Genomic DNA, 21,098 nt, shown 5'->3' on the forward strand with positions numbered 1-21,098 from the left:
TTAGCATTGTCTCCAGTACAGGGTCTAGAAAAAGATAGAAAGAGCAAAGAGTATTTAAGAGCTAAATTCTCTGAAGTTTCATGTGAACTATAAGTTCCTAATCTGATATTCTTATAGCCCTGTTGTCAGTAAGATCAGAACCACAAGATTTGAGTTAATTTCAACTGATTATTGAAAAATGTGTACTATCTGGTATTGAGATATGTTTTGTAAAAGACTCTAATGGGAACATATGGAACCAGAGAAATAACTGTTGAAGAGGGGCCCTTTTAGAGCTACCCTGAGTTTGACTTATTCCAGAATGCCCAAGAGGAGACACTACCATGCCACTATGATTATGTGGGACATCTGAGTTTTAAGTTTTAACATTAAGTTTTAAGATGAAATATGTTGATAATCCATTGGGAATGGGTTATCAGGATGCTAGGACACTTGATGTTAATGCTACCTATCATTATTTTATTACTTTAGCTTTTTATTTCATAAATATCTATGTTTGATTAGTTTTTTAGTTACCTTGTGGTGAAATCTCCCTTCTAAATTTAGTCCATGGTTTTATATATTTTTTAATATGGCTTGTGCTATGAATAATCAATCTTGTTATTATTCTTTTTCAACTTTTGTATTAGTTACTGTGTTAAAGCCTGTTTGGAACTTCCACTGGAAAAACTTGTGCTAGTACACCCTATTGTTAATAATGACTATGTGTAAAGTCCTTAAAGTGGTTTTTCATAGATAAGTGATCTATGAGAAATATTTATCTTTTATTAACCAAAGAGAGAAACTGAGAAGATTAAGATCAATTCTGTTTAAAGATTTTGTCCTGAAACTGCTTTTGTCCTACATCTCCTGAAGTCACAGCTCTTTGTCTCTGAATCCAGTTGAGAGATTCAACTGGCCTGTAACTGGTAAAGTTTAGAGATTACACTGATCTATTCTTGCCTCGAGGAATTTAACTAACATTGGGGGATATGTATGAACACAAGGAAGTTAGGCCTGACATCTTTACACGATCAAGCTATCTTTCAAGGATGTCTGGTTTGCTGTCCAAAAGTCTGGGCCACTATCTCACACTGGCATTCAAATAATGAGCACTTCTTAGTCTCATGAAAAAAAGAAGGGGAGGGGCGGCCAGGTAGCACAGCGAGTAAGAGCACCGGCTCCAGAGTCGGATGACCTGGGGATCGAATCTGGGCTCAGACACTCAGCACCACACTCAGAAACACCTGGCCGTGTAACCTTGAGCAAGTTACTTAACCCCAATTGCTTTAAAAAAAAAAGGGGGGGGGCCTGTTGCTAGCCCCCATTACCATACTTCCAACCAATCATTCTGCTCCCTGTGCTTCTGCTTTGTAACCAATTGTGTTGTCCCCAATCCCATGATGTCGGCTACCCTGTTCTAGTCTTTGTTCTGTACTCTCCAAAACCTACAAAAGGAGAACGTTCATCTGCTCAGGGTCTTTGGCATAAATGGAGGAAAGCCACTGACCCATTTATTGGCAGGCAGCATGCCCATTAATAAATGTTATGTTGCTCAGAGAATGGCCTCAGTTTACCTTTTTGTCAAATTTCAGATGCAATAGTTTCAAGGTTCTGGAAGGCTATGCATAAAAGCAAGAATAGACTCTCAGAGGGTCTCTTAAGAGCTATTAAGTATATATCAAAGAATCACAAAATTTTGTAGCTAAAAAGGGAACTTTGATCATTTGGTCTAATTTCTTCATATGAAAGAACTGAAGTCCCAGGTTACATAGTAAGTTTGTGACAGAGTAACAGCTTGAATCCAAGTCTCTCTACATCAAGACCAATTCACTTTCTTCTTTATCACACTGCCTCTAGTTCCTGCACTGAAAAGTTGTGTAGTGATTATGAAACTTACTTGTTCAAATAATTAGAGCCGTAAGAAACCTTAGGAGTAATTTAATTCAACATCCTCATTTTATATATGAGGGAACTGAGGCCCAGACAGGTTAAATGACTTGTCCAAGGTCACACAGGTAAGACACAAAGGTAAGATCTGAACCCAGGTCCTCACTCTCCAAATCCCATATTCTTTACACTGACCCCACTGCCTGGAAGCAAATGATCAAGCTCATATATTTCATAGCAATTGCAGATTTTAATGTTCAAGAAAAATTAAGTCCATCATACACAATTAAAAATATAGGAAAGTTCATGCAGACATGAAGCTTCCAATTCAGCAATTTTAGCTGCTTTAGAATGAAGATTACATATCAATACAGTACATTTTATAGTTGCCAAACAACTTCATCTGAAGTTTTATACTGTGATTTATACATCTCTTCTTTGTATTTTACACTTTTCATCTTGCACACTTGATCAACCTGTGTTGTTTTAGATTATGGCAAGAAAAATTAAGCAAAGTTACATGCTCATTTCCCTTTTATTAAAACATGAATGAAAATGCTTGTGCATATAGAACACTTCAGAAAGTAACAATGAACATGCAATTTAGTGATAAGGGGAAATTAAATATAAGAAATACTAAATCATAACCTCTATTGGAGCCTTTTATTGATCTAAGCCACCTCTTCAAGTTTAGAATATTTCAGATGCAAGACAAATGAAAATGTGCATTATAGAATGGAAAAAAAAGAGACTGTGAAGGGAAAAGGAAAAACAAAATGAAACTGGTTCTGAATTTAGCCAATTAAAACACTACATATAATTTGAAAGTATGTTACATTATTATATGATAGATGCAGAAAACAGAAAAAAAAGAGTTCAGTAATAAAGCTGACTCACACATGCTGATATAATACTCTTGCTTTAATTCTACATCAAAAGATCATCAACTGTTTTGATCCAATATGAAAATGAAGTAAATACCGATAAATTGATAAGCGAAGTATTTTAAAATTATCCCCATTTGGCATGCTCCAACTTTTCAAAGGGTTTTACTGTCATATAAAGTTCCTTTCAAACTTCCTTTTTCTTTCCTAAAAAGAAGGTATGCCTTTATGTTTCTTGAAAATAAGTTCAAAGTAGTTTGTGGAGGTAATGATTTATGGTATTCTAAATCAATATTACAAATACTCAGGGATCAAAAAAAGAAAAAATGATTGAATAAGGTAAAGTCCTCACAAGTCTCATATTCCAATGAATAAGGCAATTCAGGGGATTTTTCTTACTTCCACTGTAGTCAAGGTCACAGAAGCCCTATTAAAAATATGCAAGTAGAGGAAAGTAGTGAATGGGGGGGGTCATAAGACACCTTAATGGAGTTATGACTTCCTAACTTCATTGAAAACAAATACCTAAAGATTTCCCAGAATTTTTCTTACCAATAAAAGTGTCATTTTATCAGCACATTATTATAACCAATAGATTTATCTACTACATTTCACCACAAGTTTTTGATACAATATATTGTAATCTGTGAAATTCTTCAACAAGAACAATTCCTCCCCTCTATATATTTTAAAGTGTGGAAGCAACAGTCCTGCAAATTACAACCTCCACAAAGCAAACGTCCTCCAAAAAGGAACTACTAGAGGTAGAAATTTAAAGCCGCCAACAATAATTAGAATTGACCTGCTTAATCCAAAATTACATTAGTAGCTGTTGTGTATACTATAGGCAGAAATTTAACCCTGATTTTCACATTCACAATTGTCCCACGTCACACCACATCAATGTTACCATGGTACAGATTTTACCGTGTAATTATTTTTATTTTAGTGTGTAGTTACTCTAAACAGAATGCCTCGCTATTAGTAATTCATATAACCTAGCAAAAGGAAAAAACATTACGTAAACATTTACACTGATGTCCATGTGTCTATAGCTTGAAGTCTTGAGTAATAAATGGGCAAAGTCATGTCCATTTTTCAAATTTATTACATTTTAAAGACAGGGCTTTATGCCTCATTTCAGTCTCTGAGGTCTTGTCAAATGTTTCAAAACAACCCAATGACTATTATTTTTAAAAAATCTGTTTAGTATGACCAAAAGATTCAATAAAATGTACTGATACTTAAATTTATTATGTGTTGATGACCCAATTCAGTATTTCATGAAAAAAAATTTTAAAATACTACTCTTAATCAAGTTGAACTGTAGAAATGAAATGCTCAACTCATTTTAATGATAAAAGAAGCTCATTAGATATTCTACCTCACATCCAAATTAAGAAACATTTTCATTTTGAGATGATGATGGTTTAGACATTTCTTGAGCTGAATGTGTACATGTTTATAACAAGGCCAAGAGTGTATTAGGTTTTCAATACTACTGAGTCATCAGTGCAGCAGCCTAACAATAGGGCAGCCTCATGAAGACACAGGAGGAGTTTTTCTATTTGAGACAAACAGTTCTGCACTTCAAGGAAAACGTACATTTGAAGATCTTCCCTTCACTTTCACTCATTCGTATAGTACAAATATGCATGGCATAGTACATGTCTGGATAGCAACAGACATATATTAAGAAAATAGACACTATATCTAAATCCTGTTAGGAATAAAGAAGGCACCACTGATTTGAGGTTGTGTCCTGTCACCACCGATAGCTGATTTTGCGTTGTTTCAATATTTGCTCCATTCATCATTTTTTCCTGAAGAACTCACAGGAGACAAATTACTGTGGCTTACGAACCACAAACAGCACACATTCATAGTAGTATTTCATCATAGAGAGATCGTTCACAGTGTATGTGGACAATACAGATTCTTGTTCTACCTGCAGTAGAAAATGACACATTTGTAAAGTTTTTGACGCTAAATATCTCATTTATCTTGCACAGGTTCCAAGCTTTCAAATTCTGTAATGGCTCCAAACTTAACAAAGAATTTTCAAGCCTTAAAATTTAAGGCTAACTGGGGAAAAGACAAATTTAAATTAGTTTAAAATCTCAGTTATAATTTTCTAAGAAGAAAGGAAAAATGTAGTTTCAAATACACAAAATAATGAACAAAATGGCATTCAAGTTCAAAGTGAAAGTCTTGCTTTTTTATAATTAGCAACACAATTTACACATCCTTGAAAAATGTCCTTCAATTGCATTTAATGCTATCCCCCTTTGGAGAAAGAATTCATGGAGTCTGAATAAAAACTGAAGCATACTATTTTTCACTTTCTTTTTGGTTGGAGTTTTCTTCCACAAAATGACTAGTATGGAAATGTCTTACGTGATTGCACATGAACAATCCATACCAGATTGCTTAACCTCTCAGGGAGGGGAAATGGGAGGGACAGAATTTGGAACTCCAAATTAAAAAAAAAAAAGGTTAAAAATTGTTTTTACTTGTAATTGGGGAAAAATATTACGTAGAGAAAAGATTTTCCTGCTACTCCCTAACTCATACTATTATTTTACAAACTAAATTTTATAAGCACTAACAGTTCTTAATCTGTATTCCATCCTTACCTCTATATGGAATCCATATTGGAGAACAACATTTTTTATGTCCTCATAGCTCAATTCAATGGAAAGTTCATTTGCCAGATTTTCAAAGTGATATAGTAAAGGACCTATGTTTTTAAAAGAAAATGAATCAATTACCTGATTAGTAAACATGCAAATTACCAGCACAAAAAAAACAGAAGCTAAAACAGCACCTCATATAGGATTATGATAGTTTAGCTAATAAGAACAAGAAATTAAAGTTTTATTACATTAAAATCTGAAGATGAATAAGGCTAAAAAGAATAAATAGCTTCATGACAAGAATGGAATGTGTACTATTTTTTTTGGACCCAGGCATAATGAAATTAATTGAAAACAAAAAGGACTGGAAAAATAGCAGGAATTAAGTAGATGTGATCAATGAAGACCATCTAGTTGGTTCATAAAAACTTAAAAAGTACATTATTTTGAATATTAGGTCTACGTAATTTCAAAATATTTCTAATTGTATTATTCTAATAATAAATCAAACTACCACTCCCATTCTCTCTCTCCTTTCCATCCTAAAAATTCTGAAGGCTTTTTATTCCACTATGGTTTAAGTTACTGTTCAATTTATCAGAAAAGGAAAATAATAAGTCTATTATTGTTACTAAGTCAAACTCAATAAACTGCTTTAAATAAAGTTATATTGATTCCTCATAATTTCACTTAATCCACTAACTCCCTTTCTAACTTCAAGAGACTTCACAACTGATTACTTCAAGGCTGCTTTCATCATCACTACCAACTTTTGTACCCTCTTGACCTTCTTCGATGTCAATTCTCAACCCAGAGTCTCTCATCAAAGACTTCTCTGTTGTTTCCATGGATACTTCTAGGGGAGGATAGAAACTCACAGTCCTCACCTGCTAATCGGTACTATCCAACTTCAAACTGATATATGTCCTATTCCACAATACTTTAATTTCTTGTCACACTTCATAATAGAATAGTTCTAAGATCATCTCACTTTTACTCAATCCCTATTTCTTTATTCAACAGATGGTCTCACTTCCTATTTCACTGAGATCTCTGCCACCTGAACTCTCTCATGTACCTTCTTCCTCACTTAAATGCTTAATAGTACCCATGCTTTCATTCTTCTCACAAGTCTTTGATAAATCCAATGATCCAACTCAATGTTTATTAAGCACCTACTAAGTGCTCCAGACACACAAAAAAATAACAGTTTCTGCCCTCAAGAAACTTACTTCTGGGAGGAATGGTTTGCACATAACACAATTCACAAATATACAGAGAAATTTGGGGGGGAAGGGACACAATAATCTAATATGAACAGTAGTTTGCCAGCTACCAGTAGAAAGGGCATCCCTTTGGGAGGATAAGGAAGAGGGCTGACACAAGAGGGCTAATGCTGACAAGAACAGCTATAAGGGAGTAGGGAGGGCTGGCCAGGTATTTCCTTGTTCTCTTTTAAAAAAAATCTACTTACTCTTTAGATTCCATCTATTTCCATATCTGAAAAGATAATTCTTCCTATAGTTATCCCTTTTTTTAAAACGTTTTTTATTTTCTCTCCCTCCACTCACTAGACTTCTTTTTCTTGCCTTCATATAAGCAATTCTCTCTTAATATAAAACAATTTTTTATACAAATTGCATATTTTTTTATACAACTTTAACCTTTTAGCCCCACCTTTATCTACAATTCTAATTTTCTCTTTTTCATTGCTGAATTCCTACATCATGGTATAGAGATACGGCTTACTTTTTCAAGGGCCATGCCAGAAAAGCACAGGCACTACACCAAAGAAGAAAGGTACAGAATATGAGTTGGTAATGAACCAAAAATGTCACCTGAGGAACAGCCTAGCTAGTATCTTCAGAATGCCTTATGGCCAAGGTAGCTGCAAAGGAATGATTTTTTTTGGCTACAGAAACTTTCAAAGATCGTATATACAAAAAAATCAAGTTACAATCTGAGTCATTAGAGGGAATAACCATTCAAGTGAAATCATGGATCTTGAAATACTGAAGTAGCTAGCATTCATTACCTATCATCTTGAATGACTAATCTATTTTCCGTTTGCATTTTTTATTATCTATTTCCCTTGACTGGCAATTTGGCTTCCATTCCTTTCACTCAAGTGAAAATTCTTTCTTGAAAGTCACTAGATTCCATTTTCTCCTACACTTCAATCCTTCCTACTGCCAGACTACTTTTTTTTTTAAAGCAATCAGGGTTAAGTAACTTGCTCAAGGTTACAGGGCCAGTTATTTCTGGGTGTGGTGCTGAGTATCTGAGGCCAGATTTGATCCCCAGGTCATCCCGACACTGGAACCGGTGCTCTTACTCACTGAGCCAACTGGCCACCCCTAAGCAATTGGGGTTAAGTGACTTGCTCAAGGTTACACAGCCAGGTGTTTCTGGGTGGGTGCTAAGTGTCTGAGCCCGGGATTCGACCTCCTGGTCATCCCAACACTGGAGCCGGTGCTCTTACTCACTGTGCTACCTGGCTGCCCCCAGACTACTTTTTAAACAAAATAATCAGATCACCTTGTTAACAAATATTTCAGAATTTAGACATTCAAATGAATGATGCCACCTTAAGAACCAGACCAAACCTTAAGACAGAGGCTTGAGTAGACAACATATCCTATTTATACCCTTTGATAAAAATAAATGCCTAGACACCCATTAAATATAATATCGTTCCATGTCTGTAGTCTGAATATAAAGTGAACACCTTTACATACAGCAATTTTGTATTTTCCTTTAAATAAAATAGTAAAACTCAATTTCCCTCTGAGATTAATCACACTTTTAAATAACTCTTGCCAAGGAAAGAAAAGTTTCTTCAAGCTGAGTATTTTAAACTAGTATTCATGACAAAATTAAGTGAAAAATGTCTAGTTGCATTAATAAAGATTATATAAGCTGTTTACCGATTAGAGACTCAAGAAACAAGTTATTCATCATGACTTCTTTTAGTATTGAAAAAAATCAGTACCCCTCTTCAACAAGTTTCTTACCACCAATCTCTGCCTCTCTCAGATCTACTCTTCACATAGTTACTGAAATAATCTTCCAAAGGCACAGGGCTTATCACGTCACTATTGCTCAAAAACTTTTAGCAGCTCCCAAGTACCTTTAGGATAAAATACAAACACCTCCTCCATCTATCTTCATGTGATCTTATTTCACATCACTCCCCCTTAACATACTCTAGGCTCCAGCCAAACCAGACTACTAGCTGATTCCTAGAACTGACATCTCCATCTCCAATCCCTGTGCATTTGCAAGTCATTTCCACATTCAGAACACATTCACCTTCATCTCTGCCTTTCAGAATCCCTATTATCTTTTAAGGCTCAGTTCACGTGCCTTAAACTGCTCTGTAAAGTCTTCCCTGTATTCCCTAGCTACTGGTGCTCACCTCAAATATTCTGAAACCTTGACTTTGTTCTTCTCACCCCCAACCCCTGTCTTATACTTATCTGTGTAAAAAAAAGTCGTATGATGTGGTGAACAGAGCAATGGATCTGGAATTAGAGACCTGTGTTTCAAATCCCACCTCTGCTACCTGTATAACTTTGGGTAAATCATTTTAACTTCTCTAGGCCTCAGTTTGCCCATCTGTAAAATAAGGGGGTTGCACTGGATAAGGTCCCCTTTTAGCTCTAAATCTAAGATGACATGTTTTCTCCCTTCAGTAAAACAGAAACTATTTGAAGGTAAGGACTATCTTTTTTTTATACTTCTGTCACCTGGAACAGTGCTTTTCTTTTCTTTTGGAGGGGGGGAAGGCAAGGCAATTGGGGTTAAGTGACTTGCCCAAGGTCACATGGCTTGACACAAGTGTCAAGTATCTGAGACTGGATTTGAACTCAAGTCCTCCTGACACAAGGGCTGGTGCTCTATATAAACTGTGCCACCTAGCTGCCCCAATGCTTTTCATATAATACACATATGGTAAAGGACTAAGACACAAAACTAGTCCTCAACATATGTCCTCAGCATTCCTGGAGGTGGGAAGGAACCATGGAAAGAGATAGATAATCATTAAAAGAAAAGATAACTGATTTTTTTTCTGATCCACTTAACATGTAACTTTTTCGTGGTTCAGTTGTTATTTTTCAGTCATATTTGATTCTTCATGACCCCATTTGGGGTTTTCTTGGAAAAGATACTGGAGTGGTTTGCCATTTCCTTCTCTAGTTATTTTACCAATGAGGAAACTGAGGTAAACAGGGTAAAATGACTTGCCCAGGGTCACAAGATACAAAGTGTATGAGACCAAATTTGAACACAGATTTCCCTAACTCCAGGACCAGTGCTCTATCACCCACTGCATCACCTAACTGCCCTACACACAGCTTAACAGCTAATAATCTTAATTAGAGCTGAACAGGCTTTTTCTCAGGGCACCAAAACTGAAAGAGACATAGCACCTACACACAAGCAATGTATTAGTTGCCCATGGAAAAATGGCTAAAAAGAGAAAAATCCAAGAAATCCTCAAAATGTTCTATTCAAAAATAAATGACAGTAGACTATTGCAAAATATAGCAAGAAAAAAAGGTAAAGAAGCATTAAATGAACACACCTATGATTCAAGAGAACATAAATATAATTATTAATAATGCCATAGTTACACATAAGAAATAATACATAAAGAGCTGATCTGAAAGCCAATGCAACTTATATCCAGCTCTGCCTCTCACACACTAGCTGTACGACCTTTTAAGGTTCTCAGTAATTCTTTAAAATTATAAATTTCAAGTTTTTGTACAAACAAAACCACTGTAACCAAGATCAGAAGGGAAGCAGAAAACTGGGAAAGAATTTTTACAACCAGTGTCTCCAATAAAGGCCCCATTTCTAAAATATAGAGAATTGAGTCAAATTTACAAGAATACAAGTCATTCCCCAATTGATAAATGGTCAAAGGATATGAACAAGCAATTTTCAGAGGAGAAAACTAAAGATGTCTATAATCATATGAAAAAAATGTTCTGGGGTGGCTAGGTGGTGTAATGAATAGAGCACCAGCCCTGGAGTCAGGAGGACCTGAGTTCAAATCCGACCTCAGACACTTAACACAAAACTAGCTGTGTGACCTTGTGCAAGTCACTTAACCCCAATTGCCCTACCTTCCCTCTCCAAAAGGCAAAAAAAAAAAAAAAGCTCTAAATCACTATTGGTTGGAGAAATGCAAATCAAAACAACTTTTAGGTACCACATCTCACCGGTCAGATTGGCTAACATGACAAAACAGGAAAATGATAAATGCTGGAGAAGATGTGGGAAAATTGGAACACTATGGCATTTTTGGTGGAGTTGTGAACTGATCCAACCATTCTGGAGAGCAATTTGGAACTATATCCAAAGGGCTATAAAAATGTGCCATACCCTTTGATCCTGCAATACCACTTCTAGGGCTGTATCCCAAACAGATCATACAAGTGGGAAAAGGACCTGTATGCACAAAAATATTTAATAGCAGCTTTTTGTGGTGGCAAAGAATTGGAAATCAAGGGGACGTCCTTCAATTGGGGAATGGCTGAACAAGTTGTGGTATATGAATGTAATGGAATACTATAGTGCTATAAGAAATGAGGAGGAGATGGACTTCACATTTACCTGGAGAGGCTTTTAAGAACTGATGCTGAGTGAGGAGAGCAGAACCAGGAGAACATTGTACACAATTACAGACACACTGTATCTGTGATGACTGACTATGATAGACTGGGCTCCCCTCAACAATGCAAGGCTATAAGACAACTCCAAAGGACTCACGACAGAAAAGGCTATCCACATCCAGAGAAAGAATTAAGAAGTCTGAACACAGATTGAAGCAAACTACTCACTCTTTCTCTTTTTCATTTTTGTTTTGTTTCTTCTTCCACATTATTCATTCCATTGGTTATAATTCTTTACAACTTGACTAATGTTTATTGTGAATGTATATTACAACTTATATTGGATTGCATGCTGCCATGGGAAGGCGAATGGGGGGAGAGGGTAGGAGAAAAAATTTGGAACTCAAAAACTTGTGGATCTGAATGCTGTAAACTAATAGTAAATATATATTTTTTAAGATTATAAATTTCAGAGAAGAAGGTGACCTCCATTGATAAATGAACCTTCCTTGCCTATCTCACAGTGGTAGAGAACTTTAAAGATTCCAAAGTATTTTTATAAAATATCAGAGAATTATAGTATGTCAGAGTTGGAAGAGATCTCAGAGGTCATCTGCTCGACTCCTATCAGAACAGGAATCCCCTCCATAACAAGCCTGACAAATGATGACCTAGCCTCAACTAATGGGAAACCTACAACCTCCTGTGATGACCTAATTGATCAGTTCCAATTTGTTGTTAAGCTTTTAGGCTTTTATCAAGCCAAATGGGTCTTTCAGGAGATTCTTAAAGAATTAAAGACAGACACATCTAGAATGTCAGTACCATGATAAGCACAGAACTTTTATCCTTAGACACAGTAGTATGCAATCCTCATTCACTCAACAAGCAATTTTTTTTTTTGCTTTTTGGAGGGCATTTGGGGTTAAGTGACTTGCCCAAGGTCACACAGCTAGTAAGTGTTAAGTGTCTGAGGCCAGATTTGAACTCAGGTCCTCCTGACTCCAGGGTGGGGGCTCTATTCACTGAGCCACCTAGCGGTCCCTCAACAAGCAATTATTAAGCACGTATTATATAATGCAAATATGTGCTAAGTATCTACTACAGACAGAGCACAGCACTAGATTTTAGGGGGAAATACAAAGTTTAGATAAGACTTGGTCTCCAACTTCATAATCTTTATAGTTCAGTAGAAGGATAAGATACAACATGGCTAACTGTAATACACAATATTACATGAATGTGCACTTTACAAAGCAAAGTGCTAAAGATGTAGAGGGAGGAGAAGATGAGGGAATGCTTGGGAAGAGAGGAAATGGCTAAGAAGTGGTCCTTAAAGGATGTGCGGCAGTTAGGTGGTGCAGTGACTAGAACATTGGCCCTGGAATCAGGACCTGAATTCAAATGTGACTTCAGACACTTAACACTTATTAGCTGTGTGACTTTTGGCAAGTCACTTAACCCCAACTGCCCTGCTTTCCCCCTTCCAAAAAGAAAAAAAAAAAAGAATTCCACAGGTGAAGAGGAGGTTTCCAGGCAGTGAACAAATTGAGAAAAGGCACAGAAACAATAAAGTCCAGTGTGTGTTTAGGGAACAAACACAGTCCTGTTTGGCTGAAGCATGGAATCCATGAGGAAATAATGAGAGAGAAGTCTGGAAAGGAAGTATGCACTAGCTTATGGAGGGGCTTTGAGAAGTATAAACTTCACTCGCTGAGTAACACTGAAGATTTCTGAGAAAAGAACAGCATGATCAAATCTGGATAAAAGAACATTCTGACAGTATTGTAATAGTCCAGGTGAGTGGTAAGTGACTAATAAGAGAATTAAGTGAAAGGAAGAGTCAAAGATATACAGGAAACTGGGTGAATGGTGGTTCCACAGAAACAGTTAAAGGAAAATGCTAATAAATGTGATTTGAGACAGGCTGAGTTCAAGGTGCCAGGAGAAGACCTTACAGTCCACATGTGGGTGGGGCTCTCTGAAAAGCAGCTAGGAGATACAAATCTTAGTCATCTGCATACAGGTCCTAGTTAAACACAGAGGAAAAGAAAGCCACAGAGAGTCCCTAAGGGAAGATCCACATTAAGTGGCTACAGTATTTATCCCAACAGCTATAATACCACTTTCAGGGTTGAGAAAATCAACATTAGATACAGAAATTCCCTTCCCATAGATAAGGAAATAACTGATAAATTTATTATTCTACAAATTGTATTATAAACCCCCACTCCCCTTTCTCGACCATTCTTTTTCATTTGGTGTTTAATATGTCTGACTAATCGTGGAGGGAAAGAGAAGGCACAAAAATGACATTTTACATATGGAACTTATTGGATCCTGATGAAATCCCTGTGAATCAAGCATATTAGGTTGTTCTATTCCCATTTCAAAGATGAGGAAATTGAGATTGAGAGAGGATTAACTGACCAGCCTGAAAACACAAAGCAACTAAGTGGTGGGGCTGGGACTGGAACTCAAATTCTGCTTCCTAGGCCCGTGCTTTTTTTCACTAAAAGAACCAGGTATCATGAGGAGTTAGCTCCACATGTAATTTCACAAAGTTAGGATGGTTTCAAACCATGCAAAAGATATCTTAGTAACGGATTATCTTGGGTATAAATTAATATTACCATATAATTTTTCATGTCTTTGATACAACTTTGAAATGTTTAGAAAAGGCTGGTAAAAATTGGAGGTTTGTTGGATAAACAAAATTATGATAGTCAAATAAAAATATAGGATTATGATTAGACACCCAGTTTAAGGTATTAAGTTTCATTAAAAAAATTAGGAAAAAAATCTACAAGGAGATTAATAGCAGCTCAAATATCATACTTTCTGGCTTACAAGGTGTTCCCCTAAAAACAACCGGGTAAGGTAGATAGCACTGTAGGAGCTTTATCATCCTCATTGTAAAGATGAGAAACTCGAGCTTAGAAGGTTTAAATAATCTTTGCCCCAGTTACACAGCTAGTTAAGTAGCAGAGCTGGAACTCAAACCCAGATCCTCTAAAATCCAAATCTAGCACTTTATCCAAATATGCAACAATCCATAAAAGGTCATGGACATAGCACAACTTACCTAGGTTTATCCAAATTCCTCCTGGTTTCAGTATTTTCCATATTGTATCAATGTAATCAATGACATTATGGGCTGTGTCTATGAAGAAACAAGTAGCAATACAATCCCAGGTATCTATTCCAAAACAAAAAAAGAAAAATCAAACTCCTGGGGTATTTTGGGACCTGTCAAGAGAAGGAAAGTCATGACTATAAATCAATAAGAGGCAATACAATCACCTTGAAGTAGATTATAAAACATGAAAATGGAGAGTTCCACAAACTGATGAGCTTGGGAGTGACAGAATGGGCAGGATAGTGCTCGTGAAAAAGGCCAGAGAAATATAATACCTGTAGTAAACACTGCATTGACCTTCTGACAGTGATGAAGCTTCATAAGGACATGAATTTATCTTTATCAAATTATTAGGTTTCATCTAACTGGATTAATACATAATGCAATGACTGCCACTTATTTTATTAGTCACAAGCCATTTGCTGTATAAATGCTAATATCATGGCTTTAGGATTACAGTGCGGCATCTGTGGGAGGCTCACTAGAGGGCAGCACCATGAAGCATCTTCTCTGCACACTATGCACTTCTGGAATCTCTGGGCAGCTTTTTAACCAGCCACACAAGAACAGGGCTAACATGAGCAGAGGCAGGGCTATCACTACGCCCCAAAGCATCTGGCATCCTCTCCGTGTCCCTCAGTCTTCAAGCTCATTTAGAGAAGAACAATAATGACCACCCAGACCTTGGTTTATCAAGTTCTGCAGTAGCTTTGGGGACATAACGTCCTTTAAATAAGATGGGAGCCCAACGGGAGTCTCCTTCCATTGGAAAGGGAGATAAATGCTGCCAGGAGGGATATGATTTATCAAGGGGTCCGGGTCCTGTAGCAGATAAAAACCTAAGTATCTCCTCTTTCAAGGGGAGACAGTCTGAGACTGTTTCCAAAATCCAACACAAATGACTATTTTGAGTTATAGAACTTGGCTTGTTTTTATAGAGCTGCAGATTTTTAAAAATCAAAAAATTGCTTGGTCTTTTTTCGGAAAGGGGAAGGCAGGGCAACTGGGGTTAAATGACTTTTCCAAGGTCACACATCTAGTAAGTATGTCAAGTGTCTGAGGCCACATCTGAACTCAAAGTCCTCTTGACTTCAGGACTGGTGCTGTATTCACTGTGCCCCCTAGCTGCCCCTAAAAATCAATTATGAAATTATCTCTTCTAGAATTATTTATTCTCCATATGATAGAAGGGGATTTAAAGTAAACAATTGTTTATTAAATGTCTACTATATACTAGGCACTGTACTAAGAGAGGGGGGGTACAAAGGAAAAAACCAGTCCCTGCTCAAGGAGCTCAAAGTCTTAGAGGGACAACAACATGTGAACAAACACAAAGATATATACAAAATAGGAGATAATCAAAAGATGGCAGGAACTATCATTAAGGGTAACTGGGAAATGAGTCGTGGAAAGTGAAACTTTAGCTGAGACTTGAAGGAAGCCAGAGAATCCAGGAGGCAGAGCTGAGGAGGGAGAGAGTTCCAGGTATGGCAGACAGCCAGTGATAATGTTCGGAGTCAGGAGACAGAGTGTCTTGTGTGAAGAACAGCAAGGAGGCCAGTGTCACTGGAACAGAGTACATGGAGGAGAGTAAAGTGTAAGAAGACTGGGAAGGCAGAAAGGGGCCAGGTCATAAAAATGGCTTTGAAAGTTGGAGGATTTTATACTTGATTTTGGAGGTAACAGGGAGGTGACATGGTCAGACCTGAACCTGTGGAAGATCAATCTGACAGCTAAATGGAAGATATACTGGAGTGGGGAGAGACCTGAGTCAGGGAGGCCAACCAGAAGGCTACTGTAATAGTCTGTGTGTGAGGTGATGAAGGCCTGAGGCTACTGTAATAGTCTGTGTGTGAGGTGATGGAGGCCTGAGGCTACTGTAATAGTCTGTGTGTGAGGTGATGGAGGCCTGAGGCTACTGTAATAGTTTGTGTGTGAGGTGATGGAGGCCTGAGGCTACTGTAATAGTCTGTGTGTGAGGTGATGGAGGCCTGCACAAGGATGGTAGCATTGTCAAAGGGAAGAAGGGGATATATGTGAGAGACATCATAAAGGTAGAATTGACAGCATTTGGCAGCTGAAGCTAAAATCTTACCATTGTTGTAATCAAGATGTCAAAATGATTAATATAAATGATATTAGTCTGTAATAGAGACATTAGAGCTGTGATAAGATAATCAATGTGCAAATTATTTTTAGAAAGAACAGTGAGTGAAGTCTTTAAAATACCACTTTTGAAAAAATTGTTTTCTAACCCATTCATTCTTCCCTTATTTAAAATCAGTTAAGATGAGAAAGTGACATTTCACATTTAAAATTCTGACTCATTCTAATATTAACAACTGATTTCAGAGAGACTGCAAAGTGATTATGCATTTATTGAAGATTCACAGAAATAATTTTGAAAACATACTCATGTGCCTCTGCTTCTGATAATTAGAGGAGTGAAAGTGGGCAAAAATTACCACTGGGAAAATGAATCTGCACTCTTAGAAGAGTCTATGGCAAAATATAGAAGGAACCTATCAATTCAGATCAATGAGAAAGGCAGAATTGAACAGTATGGGTATAATATTAAAAAATGGTAAACGGTTTAGCTGTGTTACACAGGCCAAATTTTAGGATCAACTGGGTGGAAAATGTTTCTCCCCTAAAAGGAATAGATCCAATAGAATGCTATATTTTTATTTGGACCATCTTAAATAAACTCAAGTACTGGGTATAATGTAACTAACATTGGAAAAGGAATCAGAAAGCCTAGGTTCTAGCTCTGGCTGTTACCCTTACTAGCTATGTGATGCTGGATTGACAAATCACTTTAACCACTGAAAAAATTTCTGATCCTGAACCATTTGATAGTGTCAAGGACTTTAGTTATGAGAAAATGATTTTCTGGGTCTTTAACAGATACTGACTCCGGCACCTCAGAAGCAGTAGGTAGGCTGCATCTCCACAGGGACTGCTTTCTAGGATGATGGTTAGATTGTTTCATTCATTGTTTTTGCATCTAGTCTAGTATAGTACAGTGCCTGGCAGATAAGTAGGTGATTAATAAATTTGTGCTGATTAGATTGAACTAGTCGGCCTTTGATATCACTTTCAACTCTTCAGTTCTATGAATTTATCCAGATTCTGTAGGGACAGGGGCTTTATTCATCTTTGCATCCCCTACATCAGAAGTGCTAATCTCACCTTCTCTCCCAACAATACCCCAACTGGTTAAAATGTAAATAGTAAATATTTAATAAAATAAATACAAGTACAACAGAACATAGATAATGCTGATATACAGTTTTAGTAATCCTTATGTAGAGTTTACTGACCCCATTTCTATTTGAGTTTGACACTGGTGCCCTATGTCATTGATACTGACCTTCACTATGAAATAAGGTCCAGAATGGTCTATAAACAGTAGGCTCTCTGCCTTGGGCAGCTTGTCAAATATTTTGCTCCAAATTGTTATGATACACGACCCCTTTCTCATTCCCTTTCCTCTCTCCTTTTTGCTACACACATCATTGAATTTTCCCCAGCACAACAGTTTAAAGTATACAACTATCTCGCTACCAGGTGAAAGTAAAAAGTACAAATTATATTAAATTCAATTACACATCCTCATATTTTCTCATTTGGCTTGGCACAAGTTTAAACACAATTCTAGTTTTTATATATTTTTTTTCATTTCCTCTTCTGAGTTCACCCATATTTTGATCCCAATTTAGAGCTAGAGCTAAACTTCCCCAGTTACTTGAGAAGGAAGGACTTCAGTCTACTATTTGTTCCAAATCTAAAATGGTTTTTGTTCAAAATCACCCAAATCCTGACAAGTAGCTTTTCTGGATTCTGCCCTTAAATTTCCCTGATTTTACCCTTCTCCTTTTTCAGGTACAAAGCCCAGATCCACTTCACTGAGATGCTGCTGCACTAAAGCTTCATTTACCAATAGTTTCTTTACTATTGTTCTTCTACCTTTGTCCCAATACCACCATCTCCATTCCTGGGCCCCTCCTACCTCTTACAAAGTTACCTCTACCAGAAACGACTTTATATTCTCTTCTTTTCCATTTCTTAGTTCCAACATCAGTATAAATACTAGCATCTCCAAAAAATGACTTAACTTTCTCCCTGTATCCTCAATCTCATTGGTTGATTTCTTGTACCCTTTACAGTGTATTTCCTGCTTTATACCATGAGTAATCTATTATATTGACTCCTTTTGCTTTAAAATATGCACAAGTAAACTCTTTTTAAAATTGACATGATCCTGCCAGTCTTTGGCTACCATCCAGTTCAGTGTCAAACTCTGCATAGAATCAGAGCTTTAGAGCTGAAAGAGACCTTAAGAGATATAAGTCAAACGCTTAACACTTGCCCCTCATCCTTTACACCCTTAATTCTTAACTCAGCTGTCACAGCCTGCCACTCTCTTTCCCTGAATTCTCTGGGCTTTCCATAGTTTGGCTTCTGCTCCCTCTGAGGTTACCTGCTGGATCTCCTGTTGTTTGCCCTTCTCATCACTCGTGACCTGACTTCTCGGAAGCTCTGCTGGTGCCTGTTGATCCTCCTCTCCTTTTTACGTCTCTGTGACACTCTCCTCCTCGGGTCTTTCTCCTACCTGCTCCTTCTCTATCTCCTTATTCATCCCGCTCACCCTTGCCTAACACAGGTATCCCTCAGGAGGATTCTTGTCCTGTGGCTTCTTCTGCCCTACTTCCCTCGGCGATCTCACTGGCTCCCATGGGTCCAGCCATTCTCTCTATGCTACTGATTCTATACAGTTATACTGCCCTAATCTCCAGTCTCACACTTCCACTTTAAGCTCCATATCCAAAACCAAACTCATTCTTTTCCATCCAAACATCCCCTCTGCCAAACTTCCTTATTACTGTTGAAGGCACCATCATCTTCCTGGTCACCCAGGCTCACAACCTAGGGGTCATACTTGACTCCTCACTCTTTCACCCTCCATATACAATTTGCTAGAAAGTCCTATTAATTTTACCTTGGTAACCTCTCTTTTATGCCCCATCTTTTCTCTGACCTTGCCACTCCCCTGTAAAGGCCTTCATCACCTCATACCTAGACTACTGAAAAGAGCCTGCTAGTTTGTCTCCTGGCCTCAAGTCTTTCCCTTCTCCAGTCTAGTGACCACTCAGCTGTCAAACCGTGATCGTGTCACTCTTGTATTCATTCCCCAGTGGCAAATATAAATATCCCCTATTTGTTACTCAAAGCTCTTCATAACCTGGCTCCCTCCTACTTTTTCAGTCTTCTTATACCTGACTCATTTCTATGATATAGTGACATTGCCATCTTGGCTGTTTCTCATCTCATCTCTACATTCTAGCTTCAAGTTCAACTAAAATCCCACCATCTACAGGAGGTCTTTCCTAATCTCCCTTAATGCTAGTTTCTTCCCCCTGCTGATTATCCCCATTAGATCCTGTAGCTCCCCTTACGTGACTCCTTTTTGGAAACTCTAGTTCCCTTCAAGACCCAGCTCACTTATCACTTTCTAAACAAGGCCATTCCTATTTTCCTCCAACTAGTTGTTAAAGCTCTTCCCCTCTCCATATGCATCTTGTTTCTGTGCAGCTGTTTGCATGTGTCTTCCTCATTAGAGAGCAGGTACTGTCTTTTGCCTTTCTTGTCTCCCCAGAACCTAGTACAGAGCCTGGAACACAGGAGGCAGTATAAATGCTTCCTGATGGACTATTTTTTCTCTGTCATGGCCCTACCTTCTTTTACAGACAAACCAGAAAAAGCTCTTCACAGGCATTGCTCCCACTTAAGTCTCAACTCCTTGCCATCTGCATGCCAGTGGCTCCATATGACTGAAATGATGGTTTCTGACATCGGGTACTTTCTCCTGGATGCTGTCCCCTCCCTGGGTTTTCATGACATTGCTCCCCCTTGGATCTCCTCTTGTCTGGCCACTCCTTCACACACCTTTGTTGCAACATTTATGTTCCGTTTTCTAGGTATGCATGTACCATAGAGCTCTGCCCTGGCCCTGTTAGCTTCCCTCTATATGCGCTTCTTTGGTAACCTCCTCAACTATTACAGATTATATTATCTCTATGCAGATGACTCCCAAATCTACATATCCAGTCCTAGCTCTGGAGTTCCAGTCCTGTATTACAACTATTTGACAGACATTTCCTTCCAGATTTCCCACAGGTACCTTAAACTCAGCAAATACAAACAGAACCCTTCCCACCCCTACTTCAAAACCTACCTTTCTTTCCCAACTCTTATCTCTCTTGAAGGAACTACCATACCTCCAGTCCTATGTACAAGCAAGCTATACACAAGATAAACAGAAAATAATCAAAAGTGAGAAGATACAAGAATTAAGAGAGACTGGGAAAGATTTCCTATATAAGGAGGGGATATTTGATCTCTCTGATCCTCTCTGCTAATCAGTAGCCAAGTCTTATAGATTCTACTATTACAGCATCTTTCCCACATACCCCTTTACACCTTTCATTATTTGCAAGGCCACTACCTACTTCAGATACTTAGTACCTTTTGTTTGGACTGTGGCAGCCTCCTAACTGGCCTTCCTGCCTCTAGTCTCCCCTCTCCAATCCACCCTCCACACAGCTGACAAAGTGATATTCCTAAAGTACAAACTACTTTCCTATTAAAGAAGCGCTGCTGGTTCTCTATTGCCTCTAAAATAAAATACAAGCCCCTCTATGTGTATTAAGTCCTTTAAAATTGACCTCTTTCTTAATTCCATATTCCTCTCCTGATGCACTATACATTCTAATCAAACTAGCTTATTTGTTGTTTCCTATCCATACATGACATTCCCTCTCCTGCTACTACGACTTTGCATAAGATGCCTCCCTTTGCAGAAAGCTCTCCTACATGGACTTCTTTTTGGAAAGTCTTAGTTCCTTTCAAGACCCAGCTCAGTTGTCACTTTGTACATAAAGCC

General features: G+C 37.7%; 1 protein-coding gene across 1 annotated transcript in view; it reads right to left on the reverse strand.

Annotated features, from left to right (window-relative positions):
- Window positions 1-2,099: 2,099 nt before the first annotated feature.
- Window positions 2,100-21,098, reverse strand: part of CARNMT1 (carnosine N-methyltransferase 1) — a 44,123-nt gene continuing 25,124 nt past the window's right edge. Inside the window, exons 6-8 of the mRNA XM_069084608.1 lie at window positions 14,099-14,212; window positions 5,390-5,493; window positions 2,100-4,701 (exon numbers count right to left, since the gene is read on the reverse strand). Of these exons, the coding sequence (XP_068940709.1) occupies window positions 4,600-4,701; window positions 5,390-5,493; window positions 14,099-14,212 (320 nt within the window). The 3' untranslated portion in view covers window positions 2,100-4,599. The remainder of the gene's footprint in view (window positions 4,702-5,389; window positions 5,494-14,098; window positions 14,213-21,098) is intronic.

Source organism: Petaurus breviceps, unplaced genomic scaffold, assembly GCF_028583685.1.
Source record: "Petaurus breviceps papuanus isolate PSGF00001 unplaced genomic scaffold, PetGlider_PUasm1.0 175, whole genome shotgun sequence".
Taxonomy (NCBI): Eukaryota; Metazoa; Chordata; class Mammalia; order Diprotodontia; family Petauridae; genus Petaurus; species Petaurus breviceps.